At 39.0% G+C, this 21,179-nt stretch overlaps 1 protein-coding gene across 1 annotated transcript in view; it reads right to left on the bottom strand.

Moving 5' to 3' along the window:
* Nucleotides 1–376: 376 nt before the first annotated feature.
* Nucleotides 377–21,179, bottom strand: part of LOC133107986 (secretagogin-like) — a 29,405-nt gene continuing 8,602 nt past the window's right edge. The window contains exons 3-11 of the mRNA XM_061217367.1: nt 15,115–15,207; nt 13,249–13,338; nt 12,882–12,938; nt 10,786–10,863; nt 8,422–8,477; nt 6,044–6,089; nt 5,890–5,949; nt 5,205–5,273; nt 377–957 (exon numbers count right to left, since the gene is read on the bottom strand). Coding sequence (XP_061073351.1) covers nt 823–957; nt 5,205–5,273; nt 5,890–5,949; nt 6,044–6,089; nt 8,422–8,477; nt 10,786–10,863; nt 12,882–12,938; nt 13,249–13,338; nt 15,115–15,207 — 684 coding nt within the window. The 3' untranslated portion in view covers nt 377–822. The remainder of the gene's footprint in view (nt 958–5,204; nt 5,274–5,889; nt 5,950–6,043; nt 6,090–8,421; nt 8,478–10,785; nt 10,864–12,881; nt 12,939–13,248; nt 13,339–15,114; nt 15,208–21,179) is intronic.

Genomic DNA, 21,179 nt, shown 5'->3' with positions numbered 1-21,179 from the left:
TATTTTATTTTAAATATAAGCTTAATTTCCTGCTGGTATTGAGTAAAATCTTCTCCATATTTTTAATGATCATATTTTAAAGTGTGTCTCATAACTGCATCAGTGTCTGAATCCAGAAAAGGCTCTGCCAGTCATTGCTAATGTTCACCTCACAGCGCTTCAACAGAGCTGTGCCAGAATGCAGACACCAAAGTGACCAGAGGAGTTTCTGGTACCCCATGAGGTGTACCGAATCTACTGAGAAAATGGCCTCTTCCTGGGCAAAACTACATGAACTCATGTACATGAGCTGTTCTGTCCAGCCACAGTTGCCACTGGCATGGTAAGGAATCGATACTGAACCACAGAGTCCATTTCGACCATTGAACCTTGAGAATTAGGGAAAAGGTACTTTAATTTTTCTTTGTCTGATTTATTTCAACACCTTTGAATATATCAAAACAATCAGTCATGCATGCAAAATTGGTATAAACAATCATTAGTAAGCTCGAAATTGGCAGATTATGTAACCAGTTTTTGTCTTAAACAAGAATGCAATTGCCTTAAAGTAATATTCGTACTATTCCTTTTTCCATTGACTATTTTTCTAAATTCAGCAACAGTACACAAGCTTTCTATCATCCAGCACTTTTTTGAAACAAACACATGCCTACAGCAGCAAGCACAATCTCGTAGCTCTTTGCAGGTCGTCAAACTTCTCCAAGAGATGTGGCTTGTGCAGAGTTCCTCAGTGATCTAAAAGCACACATTCACATGCACATCACATAGACTAGCTTTGATGGCCCCACAGAATAACAGATTTAGCATCAGCGGAGGGCTTCCTCAGGATAACTGGTGGGCCTTCAGCCCCAGACACAAAGCCAACTCATTTTTCTGGAGCTTCCCATCATTGTTCACATCACAGTGGCGCAGTAGAACAACACGCAACTTGTCCAGTTCTGGACCGCTGATGCTGGGCTGAGGAGAAGAGGGTAATGAAGTCAATCACATGTCCCATCCAAGCTGCACATGTACACACTCATACAATCAATGGCCCTTATATTAGGCACACCTACTCATTAACACAAATAGTATGTTCCTCCAAACAGCTAAAATGTGGCTGGAGCTCAATACATAAAGCATGAAGACAAGGTGATGAGGCTTCCTTTTTTGTCCAAAAAAACATTACAATGGGTTTGTGTGGTAGAGTGCCAAATCAAGAAACATATGACTTTGTCCCAAGATTCATGGAGCTCCAGAATTATTGGCATCATTGATAAAAAAAAAATTAAGAAATCTTATTCCAATACATTTACCTTCAATTTTTTATTCAGTAATCTCATTATTTCTGAAAACCATAGATTTTAAGCTTATTGGCACCCTAACAATTACTGTAAATAAGATTAAACTATTCCGTATTGAAGTTCTTCTAAATAAAAGATCAAACAAAGCATTAATTTAGTTCATCACACTCTAAAGCACAGGTGTCAAACTCCAGTCCTGGAGGGCTGCAGTGTCTGCTGGTTTTCGGGTTGTTCTCAGAACCTGTGGTGCATTTAAGTCATTGATTAGCTAAAGAATCAACACTCCTTGTTCTGGAGGCCTTAATTGACAGCAGATTGAAAGGAAACACCCCTTTGACACCCCTGCTCTAAAGGAACTATATTGTGTTGTTCCATCACTTCCTACCATTGTCATCCATCACCATTGGAAAAGCGAAAGAACTGTCAATTCAAAAGAGATATGGTAATTGTCCATCACAGGTCAGGAAATGGGTACATAAATGGTTGAACATACCACTTAGCACTGTAAGTGCAATAGTAAAGGAATGTAAAACATAATGAACGGTTGCAAACTTGCCAGGAAGTGGACGCAAGTGCACATTGTCCCCACGGATGGTGAGGAAAATGGTGATGGAGTCAATAAAGGATTCCGGATCCCGATTCAAGAGCTGCAGAGATTGGTTGCATCTTGGGGTCATCAAGTCTTAAAAACTACTATAAAATGTCACCTCCATACCAACAAACTCTTTGGAATGGTTTCAAGATGAATGCCCTTACTGAGCACAATAAACAAAACCAAGCATCTGGAGTTTGCCAAACCTCATTGGAATTATGACTGGAAGAGAGTGTTATAGTCCAATGAGATCAAAATGGTCTTAAACCGTTGACATGTTTGGCAGAAAAAGAGGAATGCATACAAGGCAAAGCACGTCATACCGACAGTCAAATATGGAGGTGGGTCATTGATGTTCTTGGAATGTTTTGCTGCCAGTGGTCCAGGAGCACTATTTAAGATCAATGGCACAATTAATTCAACAAAGTACCAAGAAATTCTCTCTGCCAGGAAGCTGAGACTTACTCGTAGGTAGATTGTCCATGACTCCAAACATACATCAAATTCCACATAGAAATGGTTAAGTGAAAATAAACATCCATGTTCTGCAATGGTCAGCTTGGTCTCCAGACTTAAATCCCATGAAAAACCTGTGGTCTGAACTGAATAGGGGGATCCATAAGCGCAAACCCAAGGATATCAATGCTTCCGAAAAGTTCTGCATGGAGGAATGGTCAAAAATACCTTATTATAACAAATAATAGGAAAATACTCTGCTGTCATCTTTGCCAGGGGTGGTTCCACAAAGTATTAAACCAGGGGTGCCAATAATTGTGAACAAAAGTGACACTACTAAGTTCATGTCAATTATGGTATTATGTTTTAGTTTACATATTTTTACAGATATATTTTTCATGATTTGATTTGTAATCTCTGATCATTTGTTAAAGCATATTTCTTTGTATTTAGGTTTCACCATGTAGACATTACAACACATCTTACACATAGGCACAATATTTGGGACATATTAATGCTATGCAAATTAAAGTAGTCATGTTCAGTACTTTGTTGCATATCTTTGCACGCTATGACTGTTTGAGGTCTGTGACACATAGACAAAAGCAGGTGGTGAGTATCCACTCCTATAGCCCAACTCTCTCCCACCTACCATGGGTACAGTAAACAAAATGGGCCACAACCTAAAACAAATGCCACCAAACCCAAGTAAAAATCTAAATACAAAAAAACCCGAAAAAAGACCATTTCAAATGAATCAAAAAGGGAAATTAAATTACCATGAGTATGTTCAGCAGGATGGTCCAAGCACACAGCACAGGACAGCTACAGTACTACTAGCTAATGCTTATCATCAAGCTGCAAATTCTTCTGCGGCAAGAATGCCACCAGCCGGGAAATAATACTTGCGATGTTCTGACAGTAGGGGGCAGATGCGTTTTACAGCAAGATTACCCATTATCTGTTGCGGTTTAGGGTTTGTTTTTACACAACCACTACCAGGTGGCAAATTTCAGCCATTTCTCTACCCCACAACTGTACAAGAGAATTTAATAGTGCATGTTATTGATCCTGTGTGCTATCGGTTTTGTTATTTAATTGCCCACCATTAAATCCCCTTTATTGAAATATCTTGGTTTCAGTGAAATTATCATCAGTGTATACACGGTAGTACAGCTTACCTACAATGTGACTAGGGTGTAAACCATGTGTTTTACGCACAGATTTACAAAATTGCTTCAAAAAACTACACAACAGAGCTGCATTAAAAGTCGGAGGTTGGAATTTCCCAGTCGAAACCCAATTCCAACTACAACACAGAGAGTAAACGTGGCAAGTGTAGCTATAAACTTGACTTGAACTGTCCGCATTGACACAACCACAGAAATAGACCAGTAACATGCTCCCGTCTAGCTCTTCGAGTATAATATTGTCCAACTAAATTGGTAAATTCTGCAAAAGTTAGTAATTGTGGGATATATGTAATGTAATATAATGTTTTCACTTGTTTTTTTGGCATTTTGAATGTTTTCCAAAATAACTTTTGTGCAAAAATAACTTTCAGAGATAATTTGCCATAACCAGCTAATCAATAACATTGACATATTAGTGATATTTGACATCTACATGCAGAACATATTTTACTAGCCTAAACAGATCCCTGTATCATTCGTTCGTGTGTTTAATTTCTGTTACCCTGGTAAAATAATTTTTTTTCCAGTTTCGCAATGCAAACTGAAAAGAAAGGAAAAACGGATGTTTTTACATTTTTCCTATCGCAGTGGGTCACATTGTACTTTGACAAAGGATGTAGACTAGATAAAGGGCACATTTAATAATAATAGTCATTATCATAACACAAGCACACTGAAACAATGGGGAAATTACTAGCCTATATAGGACAAATTGCATAAACTCAGTGGTCTCATGGCTCTGGCTTTTCAGATATGCACTGGAATAAATAACATATGTCCTAAGTTGGCTTTTAGTAAACAGCCTCATATTCAAACATGACACATGTCTTCTTTATCTTTATGTCCAGATTCATACCAGATGCAGGAAGAGAAGTACCCAGCATTGCCAGATGGAAAATATAAAATTATCGTAGCTGCAAAATTGTTAAAATTACGGTTTTAAAGAAAATTATCATACATAGTCAAACGAAGAGACCGTATATGTGTCAGGAAAGTTACTGTTGAATGTAATAAGACTTCATATTAACTGTTAGACGTGTATACAATGCAATAGTAATCGCTGATTTAACTCACACGCAGCACACAAACTAAAAACATCAGCCTACATTATGTTCTTTATTGTAATGACCATAGAGATGCTCGTTGAGTGCACAATCTAGCATTCTAGTGTTTGGCTGGAGAGTAAATACAATTTTATTTATTTTTTTACTATTTTTTACTTTGTGTGCACCTTGATACACAGCTCCGCGGTGAAGTTGACCTTACATGGCGGCCTGTAGCGTAGTGGTTAAGGCAAATGACTGGGACACACAAGGTTGGTGGTTCTAATCCCAGTGTAGCCACAATAAGATCCGCACAGCCGTTGGGCCCTTGAGCAAGGCCCTTAACCCTGCATTGCTCCAGGGGAGGATTGTCTCCTGCGTAGTCTAATCAACTGTTGCACTGGATAACAGCGTCTGCCAAATGCCAATAATGTAATGTAATGTACATGCAGATCAGATTTCCCAACCCAAATTCTAACTTTAACCATTGTAGCCTACAATAACATGCTAAACGAATCCTGAAAATCATTATTTGTGAAATGACAGTTATCGTATTGACTTAACCAAACCAAAAAGAATGCTTATGCAAAAGTTACCTTCATTTGAAGATGCAACAGAAGGTTTGCCTTCAACCTACCTTGACTAGTTCCATCATATCTTTTACAAAGCCATCAACTTCTGGGCCCTCTAGGGCTCCTGTCTTACTCTGGAACAAGAGGAAATGCAGAGATAAAGTTATTAAACTTTTATTAATTATTTTATTAATTATTTATTAGACTTATTTTTTTGAGTTATTGGTCTTCTGCTGCTTTAAACTATAAAGAGGTTTGACACATTGTGTGTTCAGAGATGCTGTTGTAATGCATGGTTATTTGCATCACCTTCCTGTCAGCCAAAACCAGTCTGGCCCTTCTACTCAGACCTCTCTCATTAACAAAAAAGTTTTTCGCACTGCAAACACTGGAGACTGTTGTGTGTGAAAATCCCAGAAGATCAGCAGTTTCTGGGATACTCAAACCACCCTGTTTGGCATTCCACGGTCAGTCACTTAGATCACATTTCTTCCCCATTCTGAATCTGTATCCCCCAGCTAACAATAATTGGATTAGAAAGGGTACAATTGACTACCAAATTGGGAGAAAATCAGAATTATTATTATTATTTTTTACAAGCTGGACTTAAAGTAATTAAAATCTAAATATGTTTGTTACCCAGAATACAGTAGAGCTTTAGATCTAGTTCTTTCACACAGAACATGCTGGTTACAAGTTATAAACTATGTGTTTTCTAAGACTACCCCAACAGACGGCCATTATACTTACAACATCGTAGTATGCAAATATTTTTTCGAAGTCTCGCTTTCTCTCGTCCTGACTACATGCCTGTAATAAAACAAATAGGAGGTTCTAAGATTAGCTTGAATGAACAATGATCATCTTACTCCTTTTAACACTTCTCAGGAAAAAAGAAACTTACATCCATTTTAAACTGCAGCAGGAAGTTCTCTTGAAGTGCCAGAATTCTGATAAGACAAGAAATATGCCATCAGTGGCAACATATTATAAAGTACGTCCTGTTAACTACCAGCTCATTTTGTCTTGTACATACATTTTAAAATGAAAAAAATATTCAGTCATGTCATTGTTCTTCCTAATTTGCTAAGCCTGATTGTAATTGTAGGCCTGTCCCATCACCGCGATGTCTTCTGATGAGATGGGGACCCTGCTGAGCCTTCCCCTCCTACCTGGGACAACATAGTCAGCACTGGCATGGCCTGGAATCAAGCTAGACCACAGGATTCAACACTGCCCTATTTACAGTGGGCTCCAGAATTATTGGCACCCCTGACTGGCAGTGCACAAAAAATACTTAAAAAATATAAACAATATGATTAATGAGGAAGGAAACTCAAAATGGTGAAAATGTGAAAAATAATATACGTTATTAATGTTTCAATGGAACCAGCCAAAATCAAGCATTAATTTAATTTAAAAAAAGATTTCACCAAAATCCATAATTATTAGCACACCTGGGTTTGTACTTGGTGCATCCCCTCTATCATCCAGAACTACTGCCTCTCTCATTATCTCTTCTTCCTTTTCTATCTAAAACTTTAAATTAAATGAGCTGATTCTAATCAACTCTCTTCTTTCTTTTCTAAGAACAACCTGCTAGACCCCCATCAGTCTGGCTTCATACCTGGCCACTCGATGGAGACCGCACTCCTCTCCGTCAGTGAATCACTCCATGCCGCACAAGCAGCCTCCCTCTCCTCTGTCATTCTTCTAGAACTCTGCTGCCTTTGACACTGTGGATCCCTCCATCCTCCTATCCTCCCTATCAGCAACATGCATCTGCAGCAGAGCCCTGAACCTTCCCAAACACTGTCATGTTACCCCCCTGCTTACTTCCCTCCACTGGCTGCCTGTCATGGCTCGCAATTCAAAACATTGGTGCTAGCCTTCCAAGCAGTTAAGGGGTCAGCCCCAGCTTACCTCCAAAAGATCTTACAACCCAAACGCCTGCCAGACCTCTTCGTTCGGCCACCACAGGACGCCTGGCGCCTCCCCCTCTCTGTACTCCCCGTGGAGGTCAGAACAGCAGAATCTCTTACCACCTTCAAGCTGCACCTCTCCCCGTCCCTCCCTACCTCCCAGTAAACCTTAACTGTTGTCTTGTGTCATTAGGATGATACCTTTGCTAGTTTCGTTTAGCTAGGTCAGCTGTTTATTCATATATTTGTGCGGTGCAGTATCATTGTGAAAAAAAAAAAAAAAAGTTTTTAAATAAAGAAAAAAATTCTGATGATCAAATAGGCCCTACTCCTTATCTTTGTTGTACAGGTAGCAGTTGAAAGTGTACTTCCCTCTAGGGTCTTTCAGCGCACTTATCCCTGGTTATGGGTATGCACTTTGCACTACGTCGCTCTGGATAAGAGCATCTGCCAAATGCCATTAATGTAATGTAATGTAATGCATCCACCTCTGGCATGGATAACAGCATGGAGTCTTTTCCTGTAATGCTTGACAAGGCTAAGGAACACATTTGGAGGTATTTTGGACAATTCCTCTATGCAGATCCTTGCAAGATCCTTCACATTCTTGAGTTTTGCACTCATCAACTCTTCAGTTCAGCCCACAGGTTTTCGATTGTATTGGGGTCTGGCGCCTGAGATAACCGCTGCTGAACATAGATTTTGTTGTCACAAAACCATTTCTGTGTGGATTTTGAGGTATGCTTTGGATTATTGTCTAGCTGGATAGTCCACTTACAGCAAGAGATGCATCAAAGGAGATGTGCGTCATACCTACACTAAAATTTGGTGGTGAGTCAGTGAGGTTTTGAGGCTGTTCTAATTCCAGAGGTCCAAGGGCACTGGTTAAAATCAATGGTATAATGGATTTGGCAGACAATCTGGCTCCCTCGAGCACAAGCCTGAGACATGTCTGTTGGTGGAAAGACAATGACCCAAAGCATACCTCAAAACCCACAAGATCCAGAGGAATGGTCCAAAATCCCTCCAAATGTATTCCTTAAACTTGTCAAGCATTACAGGAAATGAATCAATGCTGTTATCCTTGCCAGAGGTGGATAGACCATGTACTAAAACAGGGGTGCCAATAATTATGGAAACTTAAATGATTTTATTAAATTAATGTTTGATGAATTGTTGGTTCCACTGAAACATTAATAAAGTACAGTATTTTGAGTTTATCTCCATATATTATATTGTACATTTTTTGCACTGCCAGTGAGGGGTGCCAATAATTCTGGAGCCCACTGTACTACTTTAGCTAGATACATCCACTGGACATTATTAATGCTTCATTTAGGCCAACTCATTCCTTCCATACCTTGCTAAATCATTCAGATCCAACCGTCCATCCTTATTTTTGTCAAAAATATTCATCTGTAAGAAAAGTACAACATTTATTATGATGTTTGAATGTAATCATAGCAGCACTGTTTAAAAAATTTTTTTTTTTTAAGAAACCATAAGATTTAAAAGGCAGTTTTGATCAAAACTACCACTGCCAAAAAAATGAAATAAAAATACAAAACCATTAGGGTGCTCCTGAACTGGTTGTGCTTGGCCCATAATAACAATGTGGTTCAACAACAGTGGAAGCACAAAAATGACTTCACTCTAAAATGCTTACAAAAAATGGCATGGAACAGACCGGGTATGAGGAAGTAAATCAAATGAAATTCATGGTCTAAGTGTTCATAAATTATATCAATGAAGAAAACAATTAAGGAAATTGTTATCAATTGCACAAGGTCGCCATGGTGTCTCAGCTATCATTGGTGCCTTTTCATTATCAGAGGAAGGTTAATTTCCGTAGAAAATCAAGACCCAGTACACTACATTTCATACCTGAAGGAAACATCACTCTACAGCCATCTCCAAATATTAGTTACATTACATTTCACATTCATATTTTGACGATATGGGGGGCAACATGGCTCAGGCAGTAAGAGCAGTCGTCTGGCAGTTGGAGGGTTGCCGGTTCGATCCCCCGCCCGGGCTGTGTCGAAGTGTCCCTGAGCAAGACACCTAACCCCCAAATGCTCCTGAAGAGCTGGTCAGCACCATGCATGGCAGCCAATCGCCGTTGGTGTGTGAGTGTGTGTATGACTGGGTGAATGAGAAGCATCAATTGTACAGCACTTTGGATAAAGGCGCTATACAAATACCAACCATTTGACTTATATTTTGGCAGTGATTACAAGGCAAGGAAAAAATGACCACAATGAAGGTCAGGTCCTGTGAAGGAATGACATTGTAGAATTTCATATTATATCATAGGCAAAGTGTTAAAAATGGTACTAATGTCAAATACCAGGTTCAAGTAAGACCATGGTCAAAAACTGTGAAATGACAGCAAATCTGTTTTGATTTTAATAATATACATTTTAAGGTCTGTAATAAATGTTTCTGAATATTTACAATAATACAGAGTGAAGTACTAAATTAGTTAGGCTACAGCCATACCTTTTAAGAATAAAGTTATCAATGTGAAAACCATTGTCAAGCAAAATGACGACCCAGACCCATAACCAGACTTACTGCAAGTCAGTGGTTCATGACATCCTGTATACCAAATTACATTACATTTAAATCACTCAAATTGTATAGATGATGTGGATAAGTGGTGGCAAAGATTGGTTATTGCCAGTATTCAATAACTGGTTGTATTCTATCAGTACCCTCATTATATGCCAATGCAAAAATGAAGTTACATATCTCTGAAAATGTGGTAGAAGAAATAGAGTAGAATTCCTACACAGCTACAAACCTCATCCTTACTAAAACCCACAATGAAATGTTTACTTCCAAAAGCGAAATTGGACCTGGGTGGGAGAGGCTGGATTGTTAGAGACTACATGGTTTGACAGTTTCCCCTACCTGGGTAATAGAAAATCCCAGCCTGTTTAGTCTCTAAAATTACATGATTAATTCAGAGCTACTCCCTGTCAGAGAAACACCTGCCCCGGCGCCTCTAATATTTGACTGAAATGGAGTCAGTTAGGATTGTGAAGCTTCATGAAATAGCCTTTCAACTGAATTTACCCCCCACCCTCATCCACACAAAAACAACAGTGGAATTGACAGTACTGATACCGCTTCCAGCTGGTGAGATGTGTCAGTCGTGACAGCATTTCCCATTGGGGAGTACGGGTAAGTAGTGAACCGAAAATGATGTGACATGAACCTCATCCATGCGGTGTCAATCACTGATTTGAACCAATCCAATATTATTTTTTCCCCCACAACACAACAGTTTCAGGGCCTGCAACCCAGCACATATGAACAGTTACATTGATGTCAGTTTCCTAACCCTCACATCCAGCCCAGGAATGTGTCTTTTCAGCCCTACATGTAAAACCAGCTGACTTGTATAACAGAATAACAGAATAGCACTCAAAACACTGCATTAGCTACTTCTCAGACCTCTGCTACTTTCTAGGCTGGAAGGGGAGCTGATAGGTCTGTACCAAGCATATCCCATTGATTAATTAGAACCACAAAGCAATTTAACTTTAAACAGTAATTGAGTGTATGCATTCTCTGATAAGCAATCTGTTCTTTGGATAGGATTTCAGAGTGCATTATGCTGATTGCTCCTGGCACTTGATTCATAGGAATAAGCAGTATTCAAAGCATACAGTATTCTACTTCAAAGATTACAGTTGGGTCAACAGAGGATTTTTACCATGGCATCTGTGTATTCATCCAGTTTGCTGGAGGATATAACCTTTTTGTGCTTAGCAAACAGATCCTTTAGGAAGCCCTGTGTAAGAGAAATAAATAAAACATAGAATATTTATTTATAAGAATATAAAACAATAAAAAATATATTCCACTGCAAGACCTAAGCAGCTTGGGAGCTATATTTCCATAGAATGTCAATGTTATTTTGTAAAACTGACACACATGCAGTGCAGTCCATAAATATTTGGAGAAAGGTCCAATTTCTGTTATTTTGGATTTTAAATGAAACAATGAGGTTATCCAATGTGCTGGAGTACAGAGCCAAAAAAAGAAAGAAATTATACCACTGCCCAAATACTTATAGACAGTACAGCATTGTATTTCAGGTGTCTGAGACAGATGCAAATGATGATAAAACACAGCTCCATTACCCAGCATGTCTTGCTTCATATCTGGCTCAAAGATCTCATTTTGAAGCTTGAGTAACACAGAAAATAATTTGCCTAATTCCTGCTTGTAATGTATCACCAAGCACAAGTGATCCAGCAAGTAAACACACTGTACTACGGTATACACACTGCAGGGCTCAGCTTGGATGGGAAACCTCCTAGGAACACTAAAGAGCTGCAGGAAGTGGTATTGGTGGGTCAATATAGGGCTCAAACTTGAGTCTAGACAAGGGCTGCCAAATTTTGTTCCTGGAGATATAGTTTTTCATTTCAACCCGAATCAGCATGCCGGATTCTCCTGATTAGCAGCCCAACAAGATGTCTAGCTGTTGAATGAGGTGGACTTTGCCAGGGCTGGTGAGAAAACCAACAGGATGGTACAGTAGCTCTCCAGGAACAGGGTTTGGCAGCCATGTGTCAAACTCCAGTCCGGGAGGGCCACAGTGTCTGCTGGTTTTCTGGATGTCTCAGCACCAGTCATTCATTTAAGTCTGTGATTGGCTAAAGAATCTCCACGCCTTGGTCTCAACGCCTTAATTGGCACATGATTGAAAGGAAATCTGCAGTCACTGAGGCCCCCAAGGAATTTAGTTTGCTTCATACGCTTTTATCAATCATATCAATCAGAGAGGATGCTAAATCAAGGTCCTGACTAAATGTGGTCATTAAACCACAACTGTCCCATGGCAATTTTCTACACAGTGGTGTCCTGGTCAAATTACCACAAATATTGACTCTCTACTGTACATATTGCCAACATTCTCCAAATGACTGATTGGCTAATAATTACATTCATTGCCTAACAATGATATAGCAGCAGAAAAGAATACAGGTTCTGATATTTTAAAACAACCCCCCCCCCCCCCCCCAAAAAAAAAAAACTTTGACCAGAGACCATTCATGGAAGTGATTGAGAGTGCAAGAATACTCAGACACTGTCATCGATAACAAGCTGTCATGGACTGCCAATGCTCGGGCATGTAATGCAAAAGGCCACAGAGGTTTATGAGAAAACTTCAGGTTTTTGAAGTGGATGACTCGATGCTGATTCAGTCCTACATATGGCAGTCCTGACATTCAGCATTCAGTGTCGAGGAGGTGGCCTTTCTGTTCAAAACTTCACCAAATGAATACGATAATTAATATCAGAAAAAACATGGTAGACAGTTCCAAAATATTACATAACTGTCCAATCAGCGCACTCTCTGTCTTGCTGACCGAAACATTGACGACCTTTCCCGCCCCCTCAGCAGTTGTATGCTTCTTAACTGGCTGTTAACGTTTTAAGCAAGTGAATGAAACTGAATTCATAGAAAGCTGTTCAATAGTTACATTTTAATTTGTTTTATGTTATTTGTCGGTAGGTAGGTGCACAAAAGCTGAGTCTGTTTGCAATGGTAAGTTATGTGCAAGGCACATAAAGTTATATGCATGGTTTATAAAGCTATGTTCATCTGGCTATTGTTAAAGAACAGTAAAGGAATGGTGGTCACGGTTGTTAATTGGGAGCTGGAGAAAACAGTAGTGCACAATAGCTAAGGGAGTTCAGGGATGATGCAGTATGCACTGGAGAGAGGGGCTAAAGGAGACACAAGGACACTGCTTTGACTGAGACTGATATAACAGAGCATAACATAATAGACCTCACCTTGAGTTCCATGGCAGATATGTATCCACTGCTGTCTGTGTCATACTTCCTCCAGATCTATGGGAGGAATGTGAATTACTCTGTCCTGTGGGAGGGTAATGCCTGCCCCCAGATCAATAGAAATTAAAAACCAACAGATCCTGCATCCACAAATATGTACTATTTGGTCAAATATCACTGGTTTGCCATATATTTATGCCATTTCGCTAAAGTTAGTAGGTAGGATGTGATGTGTCTTGAGTAAAAAAATGTTTGTCACATGCAAGTATATGATTGGTTTGTTGTAATGTATGTGGTATTTCGTTGAATATTTTTGGTATCACTGGTAGAATAGATAATTTAAGGGGTACGGTGAACAGGATCCCACCTTCATGAACTCCACACTACTGTCTAAGGGGGCCTCCCTACGAAAAAGCAGCAGGAAGTTCTCATCCTCTGGAAGCATCATGTTGGCCAGCTGGAACATGACAGAGCTCAGGTTAACATGAAATGTCACGTTAAAACTGCAAACTCATTCATTCATTCATTCATTCATTCATTCATTCATTATCCTAACCCGCTTATCCTGAACAGGGTCGCAGGGGGCTGGAGCCTATCCCAGCATACATTGTGCCAAAGGCAGGAATACACCCTGGACAGGTCGCCAGTCCATCGCAGGGCACACACGCCATTCACTCACACACTCATACCTACAGGCAATTTAGACTCTCCAATCAGCCTAACCTGCATGTCTTTGGACTGTGGGAGGAAACCCACGCAGACACGGGGAGAACATGCAAACTCCGCACAGAGAGGCCCCGGCCGCCGGGGATTCAAACCCAGGACCTCCTTGCTGTGAGGCGGCAGTGCTACCCACTGCACCATCCGTGCCGCAACTGCCCGTTTTTTTATAGTTGACTGAAATGTCATTAATCATCCTCCCCCCAGTATTTCAAGGTGGAGATACATGACTGCCTTTATGAAAAACCTTTGGGCAGCTCTCCAAATCAATGTACTTTTCTTAATTACATTTACTGCACTGCATTAAGGGAATGAGTTGGACCCAGATCAACACTCACATCAATCAACGTTCCAGAGTTATAACAAGTGGACCGAGACAGATAGTGCCGAGAAGCATGAAAAGCGTGGTTTATAATGGGGATATCTGCAGGTTGTAATGTAGTTCTGTGATAAAGAACAGTGACTTTCACATTTGAAACCATAGCACAGTTTTGTACTGCAGCTATGTTCTAAAAAATGACAACACACAATAAAACCAAACAAACAAAAAACATTATGGGCCAGGTTCCTGGTCAAAGATTAATCTTAGTCTTCAACTAATTTGAGTTTGGAGAATCAAATGGAGAATCTCCATTCAAAATTGAATTTAATCTCAGGTTAGGCTTAATCTGTTTCTGTTTTTAAAGAATGAATGTGAATATTTAATCAATTGTACAGCAAAAAGACACAAAGGGCAATCCAATTTGGATAACTGATTTCTGAAAATGAATGTGAGAATTATATTCTAAGAAATATTTCCAGAAGATAACAAGACCTGTCATTCAAAGCTTGATTTTGTTGCTGTAATTCTGAACATCACAAATGAGGATGCGCTACGTGCAAACATGAATCCAAACAGACATATGTTCACTCTCCTCAGTAAAACATTTTTATTTATCATCCACCACAGCACTGGCTTGGACAGAACAGTGAGCAGGGCAAGGCTTGATCAGCTAAGTGCCTGTTTCCTTTTTAATACACATTTAAAAAGTGTATAGATTTTTCTCTGTACAACAATATCTGGAAAATATCCAAAGAGCTTTTTAATATGTGCATGTGTGTGTGTGGCCTGGTTGTAAATATTCAGTATGAAAACAGGCTGTTTCTTTAACACAGTACTGACTGGATCCCCTATCTCCCACAGTGACAAGATCTTTCTGGGCACACTTTGCTCAGGCTCAGCATATGCATTAGAATGTACTGTAATCTGCAGAACTCAGAGTTTTAGTCTGTAAATAAATTTAAAAGCACACAGTGCACTGAGATTTTGAAAAAGCTTTTCATTTTAGGCCATGGAAAATGATATAGAGCTCCTTTCTAATCTTATTATTTGAACCTTTTAAATCTGTTCTGGCCACAAAGTCACAACGGCAGAAGAATTTATGCAATTATTAAGAAGGCGGCAACTGTCGAGCACTATCAGAATAAGTCTGTCTCGCTCCGTGAAACACAAAGCTAAAGAAGGATACGGTACCTCCTGGATCTGCAGGCGACCATCTGCAGTGACGTCATACGCAGACATGAACCTCCGTTTCAGCTGCTGAACCTTCTCTTCAGTTACTTCATCCTTTAGGAAACAGGACCGTGACAAAAACCACATTCACCTTTACCACATTCACCATCATTTTCAGAAACCACATTCACCTTTACCACATTTACCATCATTTTCAGAAACCACATTCACCTTTACCACATTTACCATCATTTTCAGAAACCACATTCACCTTTACCACATTTACCATCATTTTCAGAAACCACGTACTGTAATTGTGGGTCATATATGCAGCAAGCAGCAACACACGTTAAAGCAAGCTGATGCATAACTCCTGCCCACTGGGTCTTCTTTGTTATGAATGAGGAACTTGGGGATATAATCTGCTCCATTTTACATTGCATTTTATGGTCATTTCCTAGATTTTTTCTAGAGATGGTGGGGGTTTCCCAGTACTGCCAGGGAGAAATTAAAACAGGGATTAAATCTTCATTGAAATGATGGGATCACTACGCACTGAGATGCAGTGTAAGGTGTCATTAATGATCCTGTGACACTTAACATAATATAATATAATGGTGAGAACAGGCCATTCAATGCTTGCCTTTTCCTACTTATATCACGCCTAGTCTTGAAACCTCCCAGTGTTTCTGCCTCCACTTCTGACCGCCTGTGTTAAAAATACTTATACTAATGTCTGTGCAAAATTGTGATCACCTGTAGTTCACGTTGTTAATCCCTTTAATGAGTTTAAAAGATTTAAAATAAAAATAAAAATCATTCCTAAGCCTTCTTTTACTAAGCTTAAACAGATTCATCATCGTAAGTCTTTCCTTATAACTTGTATCTTTCATACATGGAATCAGTCTGGTTGCCTTTCCAGCACCTTTATATCTTTCTTGTAGTGCAGTCTGCAGAACTGCACATAGTATTTTCCGGAATCAACTTAGCACAGTGCAATAGCGCAGTCACCGGGTGAGCGGCGTGGTTTACAGGGCGTGGCTACTGAATCTTGCCATTTTCCGGTTACTGAGCCAGTGCACCATGCAAAGCTGATTCCTGGTGTGTGGGCAGGTGGAAATGGATTATGCTCACAATATTATCAGTGAGCATAATTCATTTGATTCATTTGATTGGTAGGATATCTCTTTTCATTACCATTAAGATCCATGCATATCGGGCAATTTCCGTAGTCTCTACGAATACAATGGAAGATGAGGATAGGGCAGATGTACAGACAAGTAATTGAGCAGGTATAGACTTGCCTGATTTTATTTATTTATTTACAAAAATGTACTTCTAACATACATCATAAATAAGAGAAATCTATTTGAAAATCCATCCAAAGTATTTTCTTCTGTCAGATTTTCAATAAACGTTTATTACAGGCAAATTTTATTTCACCATTAAACCTGTAGTTAAGAAAGAAACTAAGAAATACTGACAAGATTTACTAAACAAAATAAAACCAGGGAAGATCATAACATAGGCTATCGTATGAATGATATGGCTTACTAAACTGAACTGAGCGATTTTCTTTCAAGCTTCCTGTCGAGGTAGCCGGCCCTACAGACAAAAAATACTAACAGCACATCTAGTTTATCTGTCTCTTTGACAGATGATATTCACGAGGAACATATGCTAGGAGATAACTAATGCACTAAATGCAGCTTGCATATGCAGTACTGGCATAAATGAAACACCGCAGTTTAGTTTTCGTAACTGCAAGACTGCTCAGTGATGTTGGTAGTAACCACATCATGGTAGGTGTAATGATGATATAACAGTAACAATAACATTTGATTTATAGACAATTTCAACTTATTCTGGGAGAGACCTGGTATTTTTTGAAGGGATGGTATACATCCTAATAAACGAGGTGCTGCCATCTTATCGGACCATTAAAAAAATGCTCTCAGATTTCCCTGAGTATGTTCAAGTACTGCTTTGTCCATGAGCTCTACAGGATTGTCTGACAGTCTGCACTGCCTACAAGTTCTACTGATGCCTAATCAAAACCATAATTACCCAGAGTTATTAATAAGTTACTTATTTTGTAACGTGGGTGGTAAAACAAGCATGGGGGGACCTTACCTTCTCTACATTTTGGAAATCTACGTACTACTAGAAATAAGGTAATGTCAGTGTCCTTTTCACAAGGGTCCAGCAGACCAGATGCATCATAGTTTCTCATTCTAAAAATGTATGTGCTAATACAGAGAAACATCGATAGAATGTCCCTTTTGGAGTCTCCAAATATCCTTTTTTGGAATACTGCCTAGACAGAGATTAGAAAAAACAATGCAGAATGAGAGTGTTGTAACTTGGCTCCATTGTGTTTCTAAGCACACCAGCCACAATAATCTGTATCAAGTCAAAAACATTTTGAGAAAAAAGCTCCACTTTCACTGTGTTTAGTAATATTTAGAGTAATTCCGACTCTTGGAAAATAGACCCCAAGGATTACCTTTCAGAAGGACCAAAATTATGCCTGTAGTAAAAAGTATTCAAGGATAGTAACCATTTTATTTTGGGTATGTTATTTTCAAGCGTGTGTCAAGAAAAGGGGTGATACTTAAGAATATGAGCAAACCTAGAATGCAAGGCCATGCAAGGAGAGTTGGCTATTTTTCACAGGAATAACCTGAAGTATTGCCCAGTCTACTTTGATTACTTCACCTCCTTTGAATTATTATCAATCACCTTCCATGGGCTTGTGCCAATTTTTGTGCAGCAATCCTTTTCTTGTAGAATTCTCCAAATTTATGTCAGAGGTGGTCCTGAAGTTTGACAAAATATTGATTTTAATATTCATGTTGATGATCCTTCTAATGCACTTACATCTTGTCAGGATCTGTGTTTTTTGTTGTCTAGTCTTTTGTATATGTGCTTAGCGTTTCTGTGTTTTGTTACCCTCTGTACACACTGTAGTCAGTCTAAATTTTCAAATGTGATAGAATCGTTTAACTTGGTACAATGTGTTTCAGGTCCCACTCAATGTTGTGGCCACACTCTTGATCTTGTTTTGACCCTTGGCTTAAACCTAAATAATATACTCACAAGATATATGTGTTTCTGATCACCTAAGTGTTGTCTGTGATATACAACTTTCAATTCCAGTTAGTCATCAATGCTCTGTTAGTTCTCGCACCATTAACTGTGGAACATTTTGCTGCTATTTTTACAGCTTAACATGCTGTTCTTCCCCAGTCTCATTTGACTGAAGATTTAGTGAATAATTTTAATGATTTATGCATGGCTACCCTGGACACAGTGGCACCATTCAGAACCAAGACTGAATCTTACTCTATAAATGCCCCCTGGATCATATACACTCTTTAAAAAGGGACTGTAGAAAGGCTGAGCGCAAGCTTTTGCAAGCTCATTACCGTATTTTGAAGAATCTTATGCTTAAACTTAATACTATGGTTAAATATTTTTCCAATTTAATTTCTGAAAACAGCCATAATCCAAGAGTCCTTTTCAATACCATTGATAGCATTGTCAAATTGCAATCTGGAATCTTCTTTTGAGTTATGTGAAAAGTTCATGTCTTTCTTTGTCAATAAGATTGTCAATATCAAAGGACAGATTTCAACCTCTCCAAAATGTTGTCCACCAGGGGATAGCTGGACTTTCCTATTTTGAGTCTATATCAGCTGAGGCTCTTTTGGATCTGATAGCATGCATGAAATCATCCACACATCCTAGGGACATTTTCCCTACTAGACTTAGGTTATGGAAACGGTTTTCCCTGATATCCTCTCAATTATTAATATCTCTCTGACAATAGGCTCTGTTCCTTCTATAAAATATGCTATTGTTCAACCTCTTTTGAAGAAATCTAGATTCCTCTAACCAGTTATTGGCTTTTACGGACAACAATAATCTGTTTGAAAATCAGACTTTTGCACAATGCATAGCACCGGAACTGCTCTAATAACAATCTCCTTTTAAATGCAAATAATAGTGTCTGCTCAGTACTGGTTTTATTGGATCTTACAATAATTACAATAATAACAACTTGTATACTAATATATTGATTGAGGTCCACTGATTTAAGATCAAATACCCAACCCACAACAACAAATCAAACACAATTGCACATGCCATTTATTATTCAAAAGCAGGCCTGCTCCTTATTCATAAGTGTACAGAATAAAAATAAACCATTTTGAGAATGTATTTAGATGCTCACTGGTGTAAATGGGGGTGACATCACAGGGAAATGCCATCTAGTGTGGAATCCAATGTATTTTCCATTGTCTTCCTAGGAATTATTTAATAAATAATGCCTCCAAATGTAGATTCTTACATTTAGACTTAGTCATCACAAAACATTTTGTAAAGCATCAGCCTTTTTAGGCATAATGTCTCAAGAGCTGTGTTTTCCAGTGTGTAACTGCATAACTAGCAAGAGTTATACTGTTGATGATTCCTCACGGACAGGGACTTTGTCTGTACCATGCAACTGCGTTACTGGGACTGGTCAGAGAACCTCGTAGTTGCGCTGATCATGTTTGAGAGAGCCAATATAAAAGGCAGATAACTGCATTCCTGCATTCAAGTACTTTTGTACATGCATGCAATGGGGAAATGGACAAAAATGATAATTCCTCTGGATATTCTAAATAAATAATGTGCATATTATCAATGCTAGTTTTGAATTATAAACTATTATGGATTTGTTTCACGGGATACTCGCCATGAAAAAGGACACCGACATTACCCTGATTTGTGTAGCTTGTGGATTCCAAAAAAGCAGGGAAGGTGAGTTTGTGAACAAGCAACAAGTAGTTACTGTGGGAAAATAAAAAATATGCAAATTTGCCACCTCCACCCAGCAGATCTCTTCAGGCAGAATGTCCAAGAAAATTTAAGGGGTTAATGGAGATGAGAGTCAAGGAAAGAAAGGATCTAATTTATCCTCTCCAGTTGATTTCCTGGGATCAATTATTTGGAGTGCACCAGAAACTACACTAGAAGAGAATGGAAGTAGGAGCATGAAATACGCCATGCTCAAGGTCATAATTAATAAGAGGAGACCCTATGTGCTCGTTCTCAAAAAGATGGCCAGTGGCAGCAAAATGTTTCAAAACTGAACAGATCTCCTTATTACCAAGATAGCAAACAGTAATCTGATTTGATATGCGTAGGTAGGGGAGATAGTATTTTTGTTTGTAGTAATATTCACTGCCTTCCAGAATTTAGGGTCAGAATAACAGCTAGAAATAAGCATAAATAGTAATCTAATTTAGCTTTTCTCACATAGGAAGCGCAATTATATCTAAGTTGCGAATCCATGTTGAGAGAACTTTATCAAGAGAGATTATATGAGCAAAAGGGGGCCTGTAGAACCCCATCACTATGATTGAATTATTCAAACTATTCTATCTTCAGCCCATTTTGGCATAGTAACAGCATCTAAAATAGTCACAGGAAAACAAGATCTAACATACATTAGTAAAAGGAGATATACCGCTGATTTGATTGTTAATCCCTTTAATGGATTTAACTAAGGTGATTCTTCTGGGTGAGCTCTAAAAGTATTAATTACTTCAAAATCATTAATAATTTTTCTCAGCCAGGTTTCAGTCAAGACCAGAATATCAGGGTTTGCCTGTGAAATCTAAATATTCAAATTATATAAAACTGTCAGGGTTGTGGGCCAGAGGAACCAAGCGCAGACTCAGGGTTGACGAAAATGGCAGATTTAATAACGATGGTAGATAAAGGGGCAGGCAGAGCATCATCCAAACAGGCAGAGTTCAAAAACCGGGAGGTCAGTCCAAACACAGGGCAGAGGTAGAGGTGTGAGTTCACAATCCAAGAGCAGAGTCCAAAGAAGAGCCAGAAAACCAGAAATCAAAGAATAAAACAGGCAGGTTTAAATAAACTGACAAATGAACTAAAAGATTAACAGATGTGGGTGCTGGGGAAGAGATGATGAGACAACGAGAAACAGCTGGGACAAGATGAGGAGGAAATGCATATAAGGAGTGGGGGACGGAGACACGTAATGGGGAGAGAGGTAAAACAAGTGAAAG

The sequence above is a fragment of the Conger conger genome, chromosome 1 (assembly GCF_963514075.1).
Source record: "Conger conger chromosome 1, fConCon1.1, whole genome shotgun sequence".
Lineage (NCBI taxonomy): Eukaryota > Metazoa > Chordata > Actinopteri > Anguilliformes > Congridae > Conger > Conger conger.
This window is presented reverse-complemented; position numbering and strand designations above follow the sequence as displayed.